The sequence below is a fragment of the Macaca mulatta genome, chromosome 13 (assembly GCF_049350105.2).
Source record: "Macaca mulatta isolate MMU2019108-1 chromosome 13, T2T-MMU8v2.0, whole genome shotgun sequence".
NCBI lineage: Eukaryota > Metazoa > Chordata > Mammalia > Primates > Cercopithecidae > Macaca > Macaca mulatta.
In genome coordinates, this window is record NC_133418.1 from 115917357 (window position 1) to 115937152 (window position 19796).

Sequence of the window (19796 nt, forward strand, 5' to 3'; positions counted from 1 at the left end):
GGTATGTCCCTTGTATACCAATTTGCTGTGGGTTTTAATCATAGAGGCATTCAGGATATTTGCCAAATCCTTTTTCTGCATCTGTTGAGATATCATGTGATTTTTAATTCTGTCTATGATTTGCACTGTATTCTATTGGTAAAAACAAGTTATTAAGTCTAGCATAGATTCAAGGGGGGTGGGACAGGAAAGTGTCTTAATTTAGTGTTTCTATAAAGAAATACCTGAGACTGGGTAATTTATAAAGAGAAAAAGTTTATTTGGCTTATGGTTCTGATGATTAGAAAGTTCAACATTGAGCATCTGCCTCTGGTGAGGGCCTCAGGCTGCTTCTCCGTGTGGCAGAAGGTGAAGGGGAGCCAGTGTGTGCAGAGACCATGTGGCCAGAGCGGAAGAAAGAGCAGGGAGGTGCCAGGCTCTTTTTAACAACCAGCTCTCAAGAGAATAAACAGAGTGACAACTCACTCACCTCCTCATCCCCCAGGGAAGGCATTCATCTACATGAGGGATCTGCCCCCATGACCCAGACACCTCCCATTAGACCCCACCTCCAGCGTTAGAGATTAGATTTCTACATGAAGTTTTAGAGGAGGCAATCATCCAAACTATAGCAAGAATTTTCTTTCAGCTCTTGATGTAAAGAGTTAGACATGTACAACAGGGAGGGATGTTATTGATGGCAGCAGTCTTGAAAGACAGCCAGTCCTCTGGCCCCCACAGTTCACATGAATCCTACATGAAAGTTTACTCACTTTCCTCCCAGGATCCCCAAAGTCTCATCTCATTAGGACATCAAGCTCAAGTTCTTGATCTTGTCGTCTAAGTCAGGCCTGGATGAGGCTTCTTGGGGTAGGTCCCCAAGTACAGTTCTTTTTGATCTGAAGGCCAGCGGACTAACAGGCAAGCTTTTTGCCCCTCACACACCTAGTATCCAGGGATGATCAGCAATAGGACAGCTGTAGGAGACACTATTGTTAATGAAAACTATCGGACTGTAAGATGCTTCTCAGCCCTAGTCCACGGTGGTTGTGAAATCCAGACAGATATGTATGATCAGTTCCTTGATTAGGGCCCAGACCCAGTCCCTTTAGTGCATCTGTGTGGCTTTTGGCTTCATCCTCTGAGCTCTTGACTCCACACCATGGACTAGTCGTCCTTTTTCATAAGAAATGGCCAGGTTTTGCATTTGAATAGCTTTGCTAGACTGCTTCCTATGGGTAAAATTTGGGGACCTAAACTTCTCTTTTCATTTTGAACTGTCTCTCCTTTTCAGTCTAATCTTTTATAAGCCCATTAGAGAACTATGTGGGCTTCCTGTGTATCTAATTGTAATCCTCTACATTAGACAGAAACTACACCCACAAATCTCTTTTAGACAGCCTCCTTTCTACTTTGAGAGTCGGGGTGCTGTGTGACAACACCCTTGAGCTTCTTAAAAACTTTTTTTAAGTCTATCATAAGAGAATGTCTAAGAGGCATGCCCTTAGGATTCTTAGAAACGGCTTCTTATCTGACATATTCCATGAAGGTGTTTGGTTGCAGTAGCACCCCATTTTCAGTTACCAGTTTCTGTTTTGATTATGTCATTACATGAAAACATAGTGGCTTAAAACAAAGTGATACTCTGTATTAGGTTGCTTATGACTATGGGTAAGCAGTTCAGGAAGGGTTCCACTGGATAGCATCATCTTTTTTCCATGTGGAATTAGCTTCCTCACTCACATGTCTAACCACTTGGTGCTCCTTGGTGCCTCACTCTCCATCTCCACCCTGCTCCTCTCTCCTTCACCCCTTTTTCCTTCCTTCCTTCTCTCCTAGATGTGTGTGATCAGTTCCTTGATTAGGGCCTAGACCCAACCCAATCCCCAACCCTTCCTTTATCCCACCTTTTCTCTCTTGTTCTTTCTCTCTCTCTCTTTCTGTGCATGGTCTCTCATCCTCCAGAATCTCTACATGTAGTGGTCTCAGGATAGTCACACTTCTTCCCGACAACCAAATTCTAAAAGGCAAAAAGTAGAAACTGCCAGGTTAATTATGGTTCGCACCTGGAACTAGCAAAATGCTGCTTCTGTAATCCGCTGGTCTGTGCAGTTAGAAGGCCAGCCCACACTCGAAGTGGGCAGAGAGGTAGCCTCCTCCTCTTGACAGGGAGCAGCACAGGCTGCAGAAGAGCGTATGAAATGGGAGATACTGTTTTGGGCATCTTTGGAAAGTGCAGCCACATAATTTTTAGAAATTATTTTAAATGTGATTTCTCAACGCTTTGTGTATGGGTATCCATATATGCTATTTTTGTCAGATATAGCAATCATGAATATATTAACTTTGTTAAACATTTGGATTAAGAAGCTCTCCTTCCCTGTTCTTTGCTCAGGAATAATTCAAAAGATTATAATTAACTATTTGTCAAAAGTTTGAAACAACTTTCATAAAACCACCTGAACTGCCTACATGACAAAGATTTTTATTTGGTCAAATTTTTTTTTTAGTTAAAGGTTTTTTCCCCCCTTGATTTCTTCTATATCATATATGTTTAGAAAGTCTTTCCCCAATTTCAGAACATTTGAATATTTAGTCACAGTTCCTATTTGTTGTACTTGTATATTTTACATGTAATTCATTAATCTGCATAGAATTGTTTTGGTGTGAGATGAAGGCATAGCTTTCTTTTCCCCACCCAGATTTTGAACCAATTAGATAACAACTCATCCATTCCCTGATAATTTGCATTGCAGCCTTCATCCTATTCAATGTTAAGTATTCTGAAGTCTGTTTCTGGGTTTCTCTTCTCTCCTGTTGATATATAAGTTCTTTTTCCCATGCTGTGTTTTTAATTTTAACTATATTCCAAGCATCTTAAGTTTGTAGAAATCACTAAGTGTTCATGGCTATGAAATGTGTGTAAATGCCACCCGACTCATACTAAGAAGGTATGCTTTTAGACTATCGAAGACAAGTTTTTTTCAAAATTCTATTAAGAATTTGTTTAATGTATACCTTAGCCAAATATTTTTGTGCTAACTTTTGTGTCCTAGAAAGGAGGAATAAATGGAACACATACTAACCACGTATTTATGTTCATGATCATGACTTTCAGATATATAAATTAGTGTGTGTATGTCTCTCACAAGGAAATGAATAAAATGAATTTACCATTGAAGGTGATAGTCAAGTAAACTGAAGCAGATGCTAGAAAAGAGTTTTCCTAATTTATTAAAGAAGGCTGTTTGTAGAGTAGATCTAGTAATATTTAATTTCTGAACCATGTCATTTAGCTAATAAATTACTTTAAAATGTACTCTTTAACAAAATGAGTCTTTTATCTTCATTAATGTAGCTTATTTTTGTTTTGCAGTTACTGCTTTGTGTTTGCTCTGGGATACCTCACAGTGTGCCAAGTTACTCGAGTCTATATCTTTGACTATGGACAATATTCTGCTGATTTTTCAGGGTAAGATGAAAACTGATTCAGTGGCCTGTTTATCCATTCTAACAAGGTGGTTAAAGAACAAAATATATTTGCATTTAGTAGTTCAAGTGAAAAGCTATTATTAAATATTTTAGTTGAAAATTTCTTTCTAAATTTAGAATTTCCCTCTTGTAAGTAGTCTTTTATAGTACTGTCTAAGTCAGTAAGAGCCTTGTTCTGCTTCTTCCTACCTAATGGGTCTTCCTTTGGTTCTTAGGTCCTTGGGCTAGGTCAGTCTGAGTTTCCTAGAGAAGATGCTCAAGGATGCATTTTACTTCTATGCATTTCACCTCTTTGCAGTGTTCTCCATTCAACACCAGTATTCAGTTGAGCAGTGGAAATAACTTCTAGTATTTGTTCCTTCGAAGGGAATTTATTTTCTTCCTGGTGCTAGATGAGTCTTTTTGTCCTGTAACAAAACTGATTATATGTTATCAGGGGAACTAGCCCCCAATATTTCAATGTAGGTTCTTTTTATTTTCCCCAAGTGTCAACCAGTCTGAGAAATAAAGAGAAAGAGTACAAAGAGAGGAATTTTACAGCTGGGCTGCTGGGGTTGACATCACGTATCGGTAGGTCCATGAAGCCCCCTGAGCTGCAAAACCAGCAAGTTTTTGTTAGGGATTTCAAAAGGGGAGGGGGTGTACGAACAGGGAGTAGGTCATAAAGATCACATGCTTCAAAGGGCAAAAAAGGAGAACAAAGTTCACATGCTTCTGAGGCCAATAAAGATCACAAGGCAAAGGGCAAAGCAAGATCACAAGGCAAGGGCAAAATTAGAATTACTGATGAGGGTCTGTGTTCGGCTGTGCACGTATTGTCTTGATAAACATGTTAAACAACAGAAAACAGAGTTCGAGAACAGAGAACCGGTCTGACCTCAAATTCACCAGGGTGGGATTTTTTTCACCCTAATAAGCCTGAGGGTACTGCAGGAGACCAGGGCATATTTCAGTCCTTATCTCAACCACATAAGACAGAGACTCCCACAGCGGCCATTTATAGACCTCCCCAGGAATGCAATTCTTTTCCTAGGGTCTTAATATTTAATATTCCTTGCCGGGAGAAGAATTTAGCAATATCTCTCCTACTTGCATGTCTGAAGAAAATGTGGCTCTATTCTGCCCAACCCCACAGGCAGTCAGACCTTATGGTTGTCTCCCCTTGTTCCTTAAAATCACTGTTATTCTGATATTTTTCAAGGTACACTGATTTCATATTGTTCAAACACACGTTTTACAATCAATTTGTACAGTAGTGGTCCTGAGGTGACATACATCCTCAGCTTACGAAGATAACAGGATTAAGAGATTAAAGTAAGACAGGCGTAAGAAATTGTAAGAGTATTATTAGGGAAATGATAAATGTCCACATTAAAATGAAATCTTCACAATTTATGTTCAGAGATTGCAGTAAAGACAGGCGTAAGAAATTATAAAAGTACCAATTTTGGGGACTGATATATGTCCATGAAATCTTCACAATTTATGTTCCTCTGCCGTGGCTCCAGCCCATCCCTCCGTTCAGGGTCCCTGACTTCCCACAACAATATGTCTGTTGTGAAATAAATGCACAAGCTCTTATAAAGTAACTTGCTTTCCATCTTTATAAAGTGACATCTGCTAACACTTTGGTACCAGATGGGGAAGTTGAAGATAAACCTTTATATATGTTTTTTTATGTCAGGCTTGACTGCTTTCTCCAGTGAACAAGATACAGTAGGCCTGCTTTGGACTAGTCTTGAGTCATCTGGACAGCATAAGTAATGAGCAATAAATCCAATTTAAGGATACGTGTATTGGAAAAATCACGGTACCTCTGACAAAAAAATTGTTCAGCGATAGAAATGGACCAAAGTTGTATGAGCTCAGGGAAAAAAGTCACTTCTATGAAACAAGAGAATTTTAGAAGAGAAAGAGGAAATAACTTTTTCTCCCTAATGAGATTGAAGTATATTTTACTACACAGATCTTAAAAATAGGTTCAGATGAAAGGAAATTACATCAAAAACAAATAAAGCCCAGGTCAAAACAAAACAGTTTAAATGCACTAAAAAGCCAGTTAATCAAAGCTGTCGAATGGAATTGGGAAATACACCTGGAAGGGCAGAAAAGGAGAGCAGATGTTGGCAATCTGGTTTATGGATAGTAGGTATTCCTGGAGAACATGACCTCATGGGCAGGATCAGTAGATGCTGGACCACTGTGAAAACCTTCATGAGCTTGAGGAAGTAGCCCAGGTCACATTGTCATCATAGTGTAATGAAATTAGGAAATAGTTATATAAGTTTAAAAGAATTGCAATCACTTAGAAAATTTAATTCTCCTGAGAATTTGCAACCATATTGGTCTTGTTCATCATGCATCCTAGTGCTTAGCACGTGGTGGCATTAAATATATATTGAGTCAGGAATAATACTTCAGTACAGAAGAAAGTTGAAAATACAGTGAGAAAAATGGGGGAAAGTAACAGACAACACAAATGGAGAAACTAGAGCCATGTGGGCAAAGGCTGTGCCATCTGAAAGAGAAATTAAGAGCTTTGAATACTTGAATTATAGTAAGTGAGAAATAAGCATTTATTCATAGTAGAAAATAGAAACAAAAAACATACTTTTAAATAATTTAGTTTAATGTTGATAACAGAAATATTAACATTAGCAACTTAAGCTTAGCGATACCATAAAATCATGAGTTTTCACATTGACCTTTAGAGTCCTGGGACTCTGCAGGCAGGTTCTGCAGGTGTCTTAGGAGCTCAGCAGATGAGGTTCTAGGTCTTCCAGTCTTGCTTCAGCCACATCTGCTCTGTGTTTCTCTAGTTTGTATTTTGGGATCCCGTATAATATTTCATTAAAAATATTTTGTTGCTCTTTTAACCATTCGATTTAAATAGTGATTTAACATAGCCAAATTGAATTTATTATACAACCATGTGGATTGGTGTTAGTATGGATTTGTGTGGCCCAGTCTTTGCTGGGCTCTCACAGCCCCTCCATCAGTTTGATCTTGGTCATTATCATTACCCTTTTTATTTCCCTGGTCAGCTATTCCAAATTATTGTCAGTCTCAAGGCCTTTACCTAACATTTCTGTATTATCTAGGGATAGGCTTACTACATTTAAAACAGTAACTTTATTTCAGTGGCTTAGCATAGTAAGAGTTTATTTCTCATTCACATTACAGTTCATTGAGGATGGAGTCTCTGCTCCACAGTCATTTAGGGAACCAGACTCCTTCCTTCTTGTGGTTCCACCTCCTTCAGGCTCTGGAATCCTCTAGGTTAAGTTGAGGGCGGGGTGGTGAGTATGAGCAAAGCGAGGGTGTGCCTACGCAGCACTTCTGCCTGCATCCTGTCGGCAAGCGTTAGTCACATGGCCTCACAGATCAGAGGACAATTGACATTAAGAGCATAGCGCATGTTTAAAAAACAGCTGTATAGGACATGACTTTAGAAGTATTTTGCTGACCTCTAAAATGTCATTGAAGGCTGAGTGTGGTGGCTCACCCCTGTAATCCCAGCACTTTGGGAGGCCAAGGCAGGTGGATCACCTGAGCTCAGGAGTTTGGGCAACATGGCAAAACCCTGTATCTACTAAAAACAGAAAAAATTAGATAGGCATGGTGGCACATACCTGTAGCCCCAGATACTCAGGAGGCTAAAGTGGGAGAGTCGCTTGAGCCCTGGGGGCAGGGGTTGCAGTGAGCTGAGATTGCACCACTGCACTCCAGCCCAGGTGACAGAGACCCTGTCTCAGAAATAAAATAAAATAAAATAAAATAAAATAAAATAAAATAAAGCCATTTAAACACTTAAATGCAGTTTTAAATGTTTAAATATGTAGGAGAAAAACAACCTGGCCTTTTTAAGATAGAAAACCTGTTTATAAAACTCCAAGTTTAAAGAATACCTTTTAATCCATTAGGAGAAAACTTTTTATTATTATTATTATACTTTAAGTTCTAGAGTACATGTACACACCGTGCAGGTTTGTTACATAGGTATACATGTGCCATGTTGGTTTGCTGCACCCATCAACTTGTCATTTATATTAGTATATCTCCTAATGCTATCCCTCTTCCAGCCCCCCACCTCCCGACAGGCCCCAGTGTATGATGTTCCCCTCCCTGTGTCCAAGTGTTCTCATTGTTCAATTCCCACCTATAAGTGAAAAGTGTTTGGTTTTCTGTCCTTCTGATAGTTTACTGAGAATGGTGGTTTCCAGCTTTATCCATGTCCCTGCAAAGGACGTGAACTCATCTTTTTTTATGGCTGCATAGTACAGGAGAAAACTTTTGACCATTATCAGTGAACTGATAAAGATTAGACAGTCGAATTAGCTGAAGGAGACCATTGTGGCAGAATGAACTTGAAGGCTCTTGGTTTTTTGTTTTTTGTTTTTTAATGGACACAGGAGAGAAAAAAGCCACCTAGAGACAGACTCTCCCCTTGATGAAGTATTTGGGCAGAGGGACCCCTTGAATGTGTTATAATACATGAGCAGAAAAGATCCTGACTGGATCCTAATTAGAGTGAATATCGTAGCTGTTCAGAGTGTCAGATGGTTAAGAAGGTGAACTGGATAGTGACTCACCCTTCGTGCTGAGCTGGCCCGTTGCTCTGATGCTAGAAAGCGCAAGAAGCAAAGCCCAGACTCCTGCTGGGGAATCAACCTGAAATCTCGCTTGTATGGGACAGTTTTACTTGCACAAGAGTATGGAGAAACTGCGTGTGGGTGTATGTGTAATTGTTAGGTTTAAGATACATTTAAAATGTTGATTAGGTAAAGATAAACTTATACCATAATACAAGTTTCTATTTATAGAGAGGTTGAAAAGCTACTGAAGTTGTTTGATCTCATGTTAGCCTCAGATAATAGATACAAGAGAAGTATAAAACAACTAAATAGCTTTCTTCATGTCAGCAGTAATCAGTTAGAAAATATGATAGAAAAAGCATCCTTTTTCAAAAGCAAGAAAAACCATGAAATATCTGGTAATATGTGTAAAAATAAATGTACAGAACCTCTATGCAGAAAACTATAAATTTTTACTGTAGAACATAGAGTAATTGGGAAAAAAATTCAACCCGTTTGTTTGAATAATAAAACTCAGTATTGTGACTGGGTGCAGTGGCTCACACCTATAATACCAACACTTTGGGAGGCCAAGGTGGGAGGATCACTTGAGCTCAGGCGTTCAAGACCAGCCTGGGCAACATGGTGAAACCCATCTCTACAAAAAATTTAAAAATTAGCTGGGCATGGTGCTGTGTGCCTGTAGTCCCAGCTACTCAGGAGGCTGAAGTGGGAGGATCGCATGAGCTTGGGAGGTTGAGGCTGCAGTAAGCCATGTTCGCACAACTGTACTCCAGCCTGGGTAACAGAGCAAGACCCTGTCTCAAAAAAAAAAAAAAAAAGAAAAAAAGAAAACAACCCTCAGTATTATAAAGATACGAATGGGGCTGGGCGTGGTGGCTCATGCCTGCAATCTTAGCACTTTGGGAAACTGAGGCGAGTGGATCACTTGAGGCCAGGAATTTGAGAGCAGCCTGACCAATATAGCAAAACTCATCTCTACTAAAAATAGAAAAATTAGCCAGGCATGGTAGTACACAACTGTAATTGCAGCTTCTTGGGAGACTGAGGCATGAGAATCACTGGAATCCAGGAGGTGGAGGATGCAGTGAGCTGAGATCAAACCATTGCACTCCAGCCTGGGCGACAGAGCTGTCTCAAAAAAATAAAAAATAAAGAAAAAAAAAATACTGATTCCCCCAAGTTAATCTGTTGGTGTAATGCAGGTAAAATTGGAGTTTTGAGGGAAATTAGATAAATAAATTGAAAATTTTCTCTAGAAGAATAAATGCTTGAGTGTAGTGAAGTTGATATAAAGACATACTACTGTCTGTAAAGCAGGAGTCATTAAAATATTCTGGACTGACAGGAATAGACAAACCAAGGAAACCAGGATGAAGGACCGAGAAAGAGACTCATGGATCTAAGAAATAAAAATACAGAACAGCAGTGGTGGGATCAGAAATCTGTGGGGAAAGCCAGGCTCTACTCTTCAGTAAATGGTATTGGGATGTTTGGAAAGAGAAGAGAAAGGTGAATCCTTGCCCCACGTATAGATAATAGATTGTAGATGGAAGCAAGAACAGGTTTTTTGGCAAAAGAATATGTTGTTTCTGTGGTACTGAAAGAGTTGCTTTTAGTGCACCCACCAAAAAAATATGTATGTGAAATAATTTTTCATTCACGTCAAGAATATATCTTAGAGCTAACTGAACTGTATCAGAGGCTTGGTAAATGTTTATTACTGCTCAGTCGTGTGTGCTCCTTCACTAAGGTTTATTAAGCATGCGTTGTGCGTTTTGATAGGTTCTTGAAGGCTGAGCTGGGTACTTTTGTAGGCAGCATTTTTTTCAGGTATAAGAAGAAGTGATAGAGCATGTGATCTGATAGCCACAAGTGTGCTTGTCATGTCCATCAGTCCTTTTTAGAAAGCATTATTCATGCTCAGAGTCTAATCGTAGATGTGTTTCTGTGTTCTGAAATGAGTCATGGAAGGCCCCCCTTGGCCCTTCATTATCTTCCCCGCACATGGCGCCCAGCAGCTGTGTTGCAAATAGGGTTGATGTGAATCATTAGACTGCCTGCGAGTAGTGGGCCTTTATCCTGGCCCATTCTGTGGGAGTGTCTCCCAGCCCCTTGACCTACGTTTGATTACAGGAAACATTCCGTTTGGCTGCCACTAATGTAATTCAAGTTACCGGGAGTAAACAGAGATGGATCCATTTGTGGTTTGCTTTGTCTGTTCCCCACCCTACCCAACCAAGCCTTTCTCCCTGAACATATGTGTGTTCACCAAGCAGTGTGGCACAAGATTCGTCAGAAACATGCAGTGTTGTTCTCACTCATAAGTGGAAGTTGAACAACGAGAACATTTGGACACAGGGAGGGGAACATCACATATTGGGGCCTGTTGTGGGGTGAGGGTTAGGGGAGGGATAGCATTAGGAGAAATACCTAATGTAGATGAGGGGTTGATGGGTGCAGCAAACCACCATGGCACGTGTATACCTATATCACAAACCTGCATGATCTGCACATGGATCCCAGAACTTAAGAGTATTAAAAAAAAAAAATGCAGTGTTTTCCTGAGGCTGAGAAGCTGGTGACGGACCTGCAGGGCCCCCTTGGTGTGTGCCTTCTCACCTGTTCTTTCTGTTTTAGTTCTGTTGCTCATCCCAATGTCTGTCTCAGCCATATCTACATGTCCAAACCTCCACAGTCTTAAAGGCCCAGACTAAATGACTCTTGTTTGAAATGCGTTCCCTCAGCTGTCTCTGTGCAGATCTTCAAATAGCTCACTGGGCAGTGGATACTTTGTTATGTAGTTATTCACATACCTTTCATTTTTCATTTCCTGTTCTCAAGAGAGAGCTTCTCCAGAAACAGCACTTCCCTTTTGATTATTATGTCTCTTCAGCGCCATTGGCTTCATGGCAGTTCTGGCAGTTACTATGCAAAGGTGTGAATGGGAGAAAGGACCCAGCTCCTATTAAACATCTGCTGTGTCTCAGATACTATTAAATTTAATCCACACAGTGGCATTATTATCCGTGTTTTATAGATAACCGTTTTGAGAAAAGTTAAATAACTTCCTTGTCTTCCACAACTGATGTGAAGTGGGGTCAGGATTAAGTGTTCTGACCCGTATGTCCAGCTGCCTATGCACTCTGCTGTCTAGGGCCTCTTGTGCCAAGTGTGCCTAAAGCTGCAGTCCTGATTTCCCTTCTCAGTCATTTTTCTCCTCCTAGTTAGTTATCCTGGTCAAAAACCTTGGTGGTGCCAGGTGTGAAACCCTGCATTGGATGCATTATCAAATCCTGTTGACTTTCCCTTCAGCATAGATCTAGAGGTGACTTCAGACCTCCTGTGCTGTTACCTTAGTCTGAGCCACCGTCTTCCCCTGCCCACCTCCCCTGCCTCCTCCCCCTGACCCCTCCCCCTACCTCTGGTGCCCCCACAGTCTTTTTTCAACCTAGAGTCAGAATATATTCCTTTAAAGTCACTCTTTTGCCTAAAATCCTCCAGTAGTTTCCTGTCTCGCTCAGATTCAAGCCTCTGTCCTCACTCTGCAGAGCCTGCCGGATCCGGCATCCTGCTTGCCATCTTTAGCTTCTGTTCCTGTCCTCCTTGCTCGTCACATTGGCCTCTGTACTGATCCTCAAACATGCCAGTCACACTTCTTCCTGGGACTGTTGAACTTACTTTTCTCTCTTCCTAGAACATTTTTACCCCAGGCCTCCACAGAGCTTGTCCTCTATTTCACTGTCATCTTCTGGGTGAGGCCGGTTCCCACCTTTGTTCTGTATTCCTTAGGCCCCTTACTCTGCTTCATTTCACTGCCCAGGACTTGCAGCATCTGACACACTGTATCTTTACCTGTTTATTTGTTTATAATCTGTCTCTCTCCAGTGCAGTATACATTTCATAACAGCGAGGACTTGGCCTGTCTTGTTCACACTGTGTCTTTGGCACATAGAACAGTACTTGGTCAATCGTAGGTGCTCATTAATTAAGTACTTGTTTTTTCTGAATGAAGCTGTAAGAAAATGAATGAATGGATGACTAAGACGAATGGCCTTTTCCATTACCTCTCACTTTGTATTCATTTGGTGTTAGGTAAGTGGGGTTACTTGGTGTCAGTGGATTTTGTTTGGATGCCAGGGTACTTGTACACTTAGGATAACTGAGGTGAACAGTTAACAGTTTGCCTCTGTTGCTGGGTAACACATGTCCTGGTGGCAAGCTGTTACCTAGTGGATGCTTTTAGTTGATTTGTAGCATTAATATACAGACTTCTCTTAAGCTTAGTGGTCTCCCAGAGATAATGGATCATGAAAGTAATTGTTCATTTTTAGCATTCATTCTCTTGTAATGTTTAACTACATTTGAGTTTTACTGTGTAATAGAACCAAATCCTACTATTCTTGTTCTTTGTAGAGAAAAAAAATGTGTGAATATATTTTTTAACTTTTTCATCCTTTGTTTTATTTCAGGAAGTCTAGAGTTTTTACCTCAGCTGAATTTTTTAATATTAGCTGAAACTGTTACATCAGTTGAAGTATTACTATGAACAGTTACATTTCATATTTTCCCACATTCTTAGCAGAGGATCATTGGGAGGAAATTTCAGTAATGCCACTTAAATATACTGATGTTGTCCTATAGAAGGAAAGGGAAGCTCCATCCTGAGGCCCTGACCTCACTCTGGAAGTTCCAAAGCCTTCTGCTTCCCCTACCTTCTCCAGGTTCCCGTTTCCATACTAGGGAAACAGGAGGTTCTTTCCAATTCATGTCGAGGTATCCCAGACTTTCCTAGGGCCCAGGAAGTGGTTAGATACTGAGGCTCCATTAATACAAAGTCAACAGATATTTAATAGTTAAAGTGTCAGTAAAGATGTAAGTGAAATAGTTGTGTGAATCACCCTAATTGTCCTGAAACAGATATTTATGAACAAAATATGCTGTTAAGAAAGCCCACTGCGGTTACGTCCTGTGCACCATTGCACTGTTTTCATTTGTAAATGCTTCCTGCACAGTCGTTCCTGCTGCAGAAGGGTGAGGTGTGCCCTTTCCCATCAGTCTTTCTTGTCTTCCAGCCGTGTACCTGCTGCATTGGACTCATCTGTCTGTTTTGGCCTCCAGTTTGCATTTCTGAGCTCTCTTTAATCTGCTCATCCCTTACTGAACTTTTCCTATAATCCTTTCTTATTTTCATCCACAACATACTCCTGCATAGTTCCCTATGATAATTTTGTCTTCTGTCTTTCTGTTTCTCCATGTGCTACACCCCGGCTGACAGGTTGGACCAGAGGCATTGGGACTGCCATCCTCTTAAAACAAAGGGAATGTATGGAGCTAATGACCATCAGGAAATGAAACCAAAACTTGACGAGGCATTTCTATAAATCCGTCAGCACACTGACAGTGTATTAGGTGCCAGGTACTGAAGGCACAGAAATAATTAAAGCAGTGTTCCTGTTAAGTAGCTCATGGGTTTTTTGTAGTAATAGGAAAATAAATGAATCATTACAATATATAATAAATGCTTTCAAGCACAGATAAGAAAGAACAAATGGGAGAGAGTATAATTAACCTACAGAAGGAGTAATAGATCTTGACTGGACACTTAGATTCAGTTTATTTTATATTTTAAATATATTTATTGGCCAGGCATGGTGGCTCACACCTGTAATTTCAGTACTTTGAGAGGCTGAGACAGGTGGATCGCTTGAGCCCAGGAGTTTGAGACCAGCCTGGGAAACATGGCAAAACCCCATGTCTACAAAAAATTTAAAAATTACCCATGTGTGGTGGCACGTGCCTGTAGTGTCAGCTGCTTGGGAGGCTGAGGTGGGAGGATCGCTTGAGCCCAGAAGATCGAGGCTTCAGTTAGCTGAGATTGCACCTCTGCACTCCAGCCTGGGTGACAGAGGAAGACCCTGAAGAAATTTTTTAAAAAATTTATTTAGCACATATTTTGTGCCAGACACTGTGCTACATGCTGGAGATTCAGTGGCAAACAGGACTGTTAGGTTCCTTGCCTCATGGACTTTCTAAACAAGGGAGAGATTTTAAAACAACCACTGAGATTTAATAAAGAAAACAACTATGAATGTTAAAACACCTTGAAGGAAACAACCAAGGACTAAGATGAAATGAAGGGTATTTGCGTGCATGTGTGTGTGTTTTTGTGGGCAGAGGGAAGCTGCTTGAGGTCGAGTTGTCCGGTGGGCTTCGTGTGCGAAGGGATTCTTCAGCTGATTCGTGAAGAGGGAGGAATAACTTATCCTTGTGAAACGGTTCCAGGAAGAGTAGTCTGGGTGGAGGGAGTAGCATTTGGAGAGAGGCTGGAGTATTCAGGTCTGTTTCCTGCCTTCCTTCCCGCTCTGTTAGGGCATGATTCTTGGAATCAGCAGTACAGCTACACGTCACCTGTCCTCCCAGCCACACGTCACCCATCCTCTCAGGTATACGTCACCCATCCTCCCAGCCACACCTTATCTGTCCTCCCAGCCATACATCACCTGTCCTTCCAACACAGCTTACTTTCACAGGAGCTTCTGTGTCCTTTGCACCTGATGGAATAAAAGTTGCATGTGGGTTCAGGGGCCCAAGTGGGCACAAGAAGGACATTCAGAGCACTTATTTACATTTTTGTTAACATCTTGTCTGTATATACCTGACAGCTTACTGTGTCACTGAATTGACAAAATAAATGTAATAGTTGTTTTATCAGTTGTTACTATGTTTTAAGGTGGCATGGAAATTAGAATTTAGAACTGAAGAGAATGTTGTAACTCACTAGTGAGCTAAACTATGAAAAGAATTAGGCAGAATGAGAAAAGTGATTCTCTCCCCCAGGGAAATGGAAATTATAGGGCATTTTTATCATTTTCAAGGACTTGAAAACGATAAAGCCCTTGTGAGGACGTCTGTGAGGACGGACATGAAGTGGAGACGGAGGCGCCTGCGTTCATTGTCCCTCCTGACAGCAAACCCAAGGTCTCCCACACGCCCGGCCACCCAAGCCACTCGGGGCAGCCCCCCTTCTCTTTCAGGCTGCTCTCTGCTCACCACTTGGTTTGCACGAGTGCCTGGTGCATCCCAGGACATCTCTCCCCCGGCTCCACTTCTGTCTGTGGTGCCCACGTGACCTCCCGGGCACACACTGCTTCTCATCCTTGCGGCCTCCAGGCTGGGCAAGGCCCCCTCCTGGGTATCTTGCAAAGCAGAAATAGCAATCAGGTGTTTCAAGCCACCTGGGGGATTTAGGTTGGTTGAAGCATGATTCCTTGAGAAGTGAGTATGTAAATGTAAGAACTGACTTTTAAGGGAACCTGAGAGAAATCTCCTCCCTTAAGTACTTCCAGTTTAAGAACATTTGTCATTGATAAGACCTTCCTGTTAGTTGAGGAGAATGAGCTGTAGCTTCTCAAGGGCCCAGGTCTGTGAATCAAAGTTCCAGTGGTAGGAATGTTTAAAGCAAACCCTTGCTGCCAGTTTGCTGATGTTGTGAGAAAGACACCTCTGTTTGCCAGAGGCAGCAGTTTGAGTTTCTGCACTGAGCGGTGTGGGCTGCTGGAAGAGAGCAGGTCAGAACTAGACCCCCAGGGGTCTAAGCCTGGAGCCTGGAGCCCCCTCCCCTCCTGGCCCCTTTCGTTGGCGGTGCATGGGGTGATGCTGTGTGCGCCACAGTGTCCTCAGGTTCTGTGAAACATGTTCTCCTCTGCATGTATAGAGCACAGTCTACCTTGGGTCAAAACACAATTTCCTGGTTTTATTATATTATTGTTTCAAAAAGTTAAATAACTTCTTGTCAATTGTTCTTCAATACAGTCTGTAAGCTAATGTAATAGTTAAAGGATAAAAGCCTTGCTGGTGGTTTTATTTTTTTATTTGTTTATTTTTATAGAGATGGGGTCTTGCTCTGTTGACCAGGGTGGTCTCAGACTGCTGGGTTCAAGCAATTCTCCCACCTCAGCCTCCCAAAGTGCTGGGATTATAGGCATGAGCCACCACGCCCAGCCTTAACTGTTTTTTAACACTGTCTGTAAGCTAATGTAATCCTTAAAGGATAAGATGCATCCTAGTGGTTTTCTTATGTGGATATATTTTTTTCCTTTCCAAGTTACTCATTCAATTATAATGACTATAAAGTATGGGAGAATAATGCCATTTTTAAAATGATTTTAAAGTCATTTTTCCTTTCAAATACATCATGATTTTGGTTCCTTAGATGGCTGTGTGTAGAGTCCGTAACCCCTGGGTGCCTAGTTTTTAGAATAGGGAGTTGAGAGTCTGTCCATGATTTGTTGAAGAAAGTACTGAGCCGAAAGCAGGAGACTGGGGCCACATCTCATGCCTGCGCACTTCTCAAAATCTCCGGGCCTTGTTTTCTAATGTGTGAGATGAGGAGGCCAGGTTAGATCACTGGGTCACCAGAGATTTCTTTTAGGGGTGGAGCCTTTTTCTTTTCTTTTTTGTTTTTTGAAGCTTTGGAGAAAGCCCAGATCCCCATCTCCTATGCTGTCCTCAAATACATAACTCCTGAGTTATTGCTGAAATCCCTTGGAGGTCTTTTTTATGTTAAAAATTTCAGGCTTTGTAGTGATAAAAGCAGAACAAACTCTTAACTCATATGTCATAAGTATTGTTTTAACTTTCTTCTTTTAAAACACTAATTTTTTTTATCTTGTCACAGCCCAATGATGATCATTACTCAGAAGATCACTAGTTTGGCTTGCGAAATTCATGATGGTAAGAATTCTGAAATTAATTTTTATTGCTGAAAAAATTTAATTCCAATAATATTTTGCTTGAGATATTACCATAACTTTCTGCTATTAGAGTAAGGAAATGGAGGGAGGTAAGATAGGGAAATATACTAAACTGTGCTTAGGGTTATGAAAAATGCTTGCTTTCCTTCAGTGTTTTATCTTCATTTTTAATTCAGTGCAGTGACAGAAAGTAGAATAGTGTGATTTAGTCATGTGGCCCACAGTAGTGATAATTTGACATATAAAGGAAAGAGACGTTTGGTCTAGATCAAGTTTTATTATTTCCTGCTTCAGCTCTTCATTAAATTTTTATTATAATTTATGTGTTTTCCCCACCTCTTCTCCTTTATATACACACATTCATAATTACATGTTTCCATGTATTTTTATTATGAATAATTTCTGTCTTCAGTGAGTGGACATCTAGTCCTGGCCTAACAGGACTCCGAGTCATGAGATTTGGGTTCTGATTCCTTCAAAGACTGAAAAAGCCAAGCATCCCTGTTAGAACGGTCATTTGTATGTAGCATGGGGAGCTTTTGAGATGAGTTTGAGCCCCACTGTGTCTCCACCCATCCTGTGCCCACTCCCCGCGCAGGTTTTCCCTCAATTATTGTCAGAGGACCAGCCTTAACAGTACTGTGAAGAGCGAGCGAGAGAGAGAGAGAGAGAGAGAGAATTTGTCCTCTTCTTCCCTCTGGCTACTAACAAGCAAAATTAGCGCTTAGTTTTTTTGGGGTGGGTGGTGGAGGGAAGGAGGTAGATTAAAAAATCTCTGCTACTTGTTTAATCAAGTCTGCAGGTTAAACAGCAACTCTCTTTCTGCCCTTCAGAGAAAGAAACACCACTGAGGGAAAATTCTGCATACAGGAGGGAACATGAGGATGTGGCTAGAGTGTGGGTTTTGATGGATAGGCAAACATACGCTCAGATTCCAGTTCAGCTTCTTACTGCTTCAGTTTTCTCCTTTGTCAATTAACAGTATGATTCAGCTTGGAGGGTTTTTTTGTGGATTATAATTTATGCACAGTGTCTTGTAGTTCTTGCATCCTGATAATGAAGTGGGTGAAACTCACCAGACTCTCATACTAGACTGGAGTTATAAAACTTATGCTAGGAAACACTAGAGGTAAAAGCGTACAGTTACCTTCAGGTGCTGAAACTTCTGTAGTATGCTAGTAACAGATTACTCCTGTGACACTGGAAAGAGAATATAGGGAAGCTGTGGATCAGGGATATAATTTTGTCTATAGGTCTAGAAGTATCTGATGACAATATATATTCAACTCAGAAGAACAACAAACCTCATTTTGTGACCTGTTCTTTTAAATGGATTTAATGGTAATTATCTCTTTAGAACAGTTTAGATTTTGATTAGTCTTAGCAGTGTTAGAGGAGTTCATACACTTTAACTTTTCAAACTGCGTTCCTCTTCCAGTTTGCTTCAGACATCCTCCGAGACAGTCTGCTGCAGGTCTTCCACACCCCATACCACCCACCCCTTTATTCCCAGGGATAGACTGAACCCTGTCTAACCCATATTTTATCAGCTAGTCTTTCAGAGAAGGGCCTTATTATCTGTGTATCGGGGGACCCCAAGACCACTCCCAGTTTGGTGATTCACAGGACTTAGCATGTGGTTGAATTCATGACTAACATTTATTACAGCGAAAAGATTCCAAGCAAAGTCAGTAAAGTACAAAGGTGCCTGTCATGAAGTCTGGAAGAAACCAGGCACAAGTTTCCAGAAGTCCTCTCCCAAGGGAGTCACAGAATGTACTTAATTCCCCCAGCAACAAATTGTGACAACACCTGTGAAGCGTCCATCAGGCAAGCTCTTTAGACTCTCAGCACCCAAAGCTTTTATTGGGGACTGGTCACATAGGCCCCCTAGCACACACCAAAATTCCAGGCTCCTAGAAGGAAAGCAGGTGTTCAGAATAAACCACATCTTTAGCACAAATAGGCTAGGCATAGGGGACATTTCCTATTGGTGTAGGGGACTGTGAACCAGCCAAGTTCTCGCACAGCAGCCATGGGCACACCTTATAAGCAGGCCTTTCTAAGGATAGCAGTCTCAGAACTGTGTTAATTTGTTTCTGCACAGCCTGGTTCTGGACCACTCCTAGATGAAACCAAATAAATTACCTACAACTGTGTTTCTCAACTATCAATCCACTGTCATCATTCATATTTGTATCTTCAGGAAGCAGGTGTTATTTTATCCTTGGGTATTTGTAGGCATGGTTTTTAAGACATTTCATCACCCTTATATAATAGAGCCTACTTACCCTTCTGGCTTTGAATTGTGTATATGAGATTGCTGAGGGCTGAGGATGAATGACTAAAATAACCTGCTGGCATGTTTGCTCATGAAGTCTGGCTTATATTGTGGCCTGTAGGGATAGTGTAGCTGGTTGTCTTGCTGGCGGCGTCATTGATGTCACCTCACGGTAGAAATACTTCAACCTAAAGGAATGCTTGTACAGGTTGAATATCTCTTATATGAAATGCTTGAGAACAGAAGTGTTTCTGATTTTGGATTTATTTGGATTTTGGAATATTTGCATACATATAATGAGATATCTTGGGACCCAAGTCTAAACACAATTAATTGATGTTTTATATATACCTTATACACATAGACTGAAGGTAATTTATACATTATTTTTAATAATTTTGTGCATAAAACAAAATGTGTGTACACTGAACCATCAGAAACCAAGGTACCACTATCTCAGCCACCCATGTAGATAATCAGTAGTTGTTTGGCATCACCATGATTCCTGACTCTGAATTTACATGAAAATGATAAGTAATCATTTTATTATACCTATTCATACATAAGTACTAAACAGTGGAAGATACGCCATTCCATTAATTCAGTGAAAAAATGGTGTGTTCAGGGGAACTAAGCAGCACAGTAGAATCACTGGACCACCCGTGTCAGCTGTTAGACACAGCAGCAGTGGCA

The 19796-nt window shown here is 40.9% G+C and overlaps 1 protein-coding gene across 7 annotated transcripts in view; it reads left to right on the forward strand.

Moving 5' to 3' along the window:
• Nucleotides 1–19796, forward strand: part of MBOAT2 (membrane bound O-acyltransferase domain containing 2) — a 142916-nt gene that overhangs the window by 95507 nt on the left and 27613 nt on the right. For 6 of the 7 annotated variants that reach the window (XR_013403073.1, XM_077960169.1, XM_015111660.3 and 3 more), the window contains 2 exons: nucleotides 3356–3451; nucleotides 16747–16802. Coding sequence is in view for 6 of the 7 variants with exons in the window: in XM_077960169.1 (XP_077816295.1) it covers nucleotides 3356–3451; nucleotides 16747–16802 (152 nt within the window). In the remaining variant the exon portion in view is untranslated. The remainder of the gene's footprint in view (nucleotides 1–3355; nucleotides 3452–16746; nucleotides 16803–19796) is intronic. The other variant, XM_077960172.1, reaches the window with a different exon arrangement.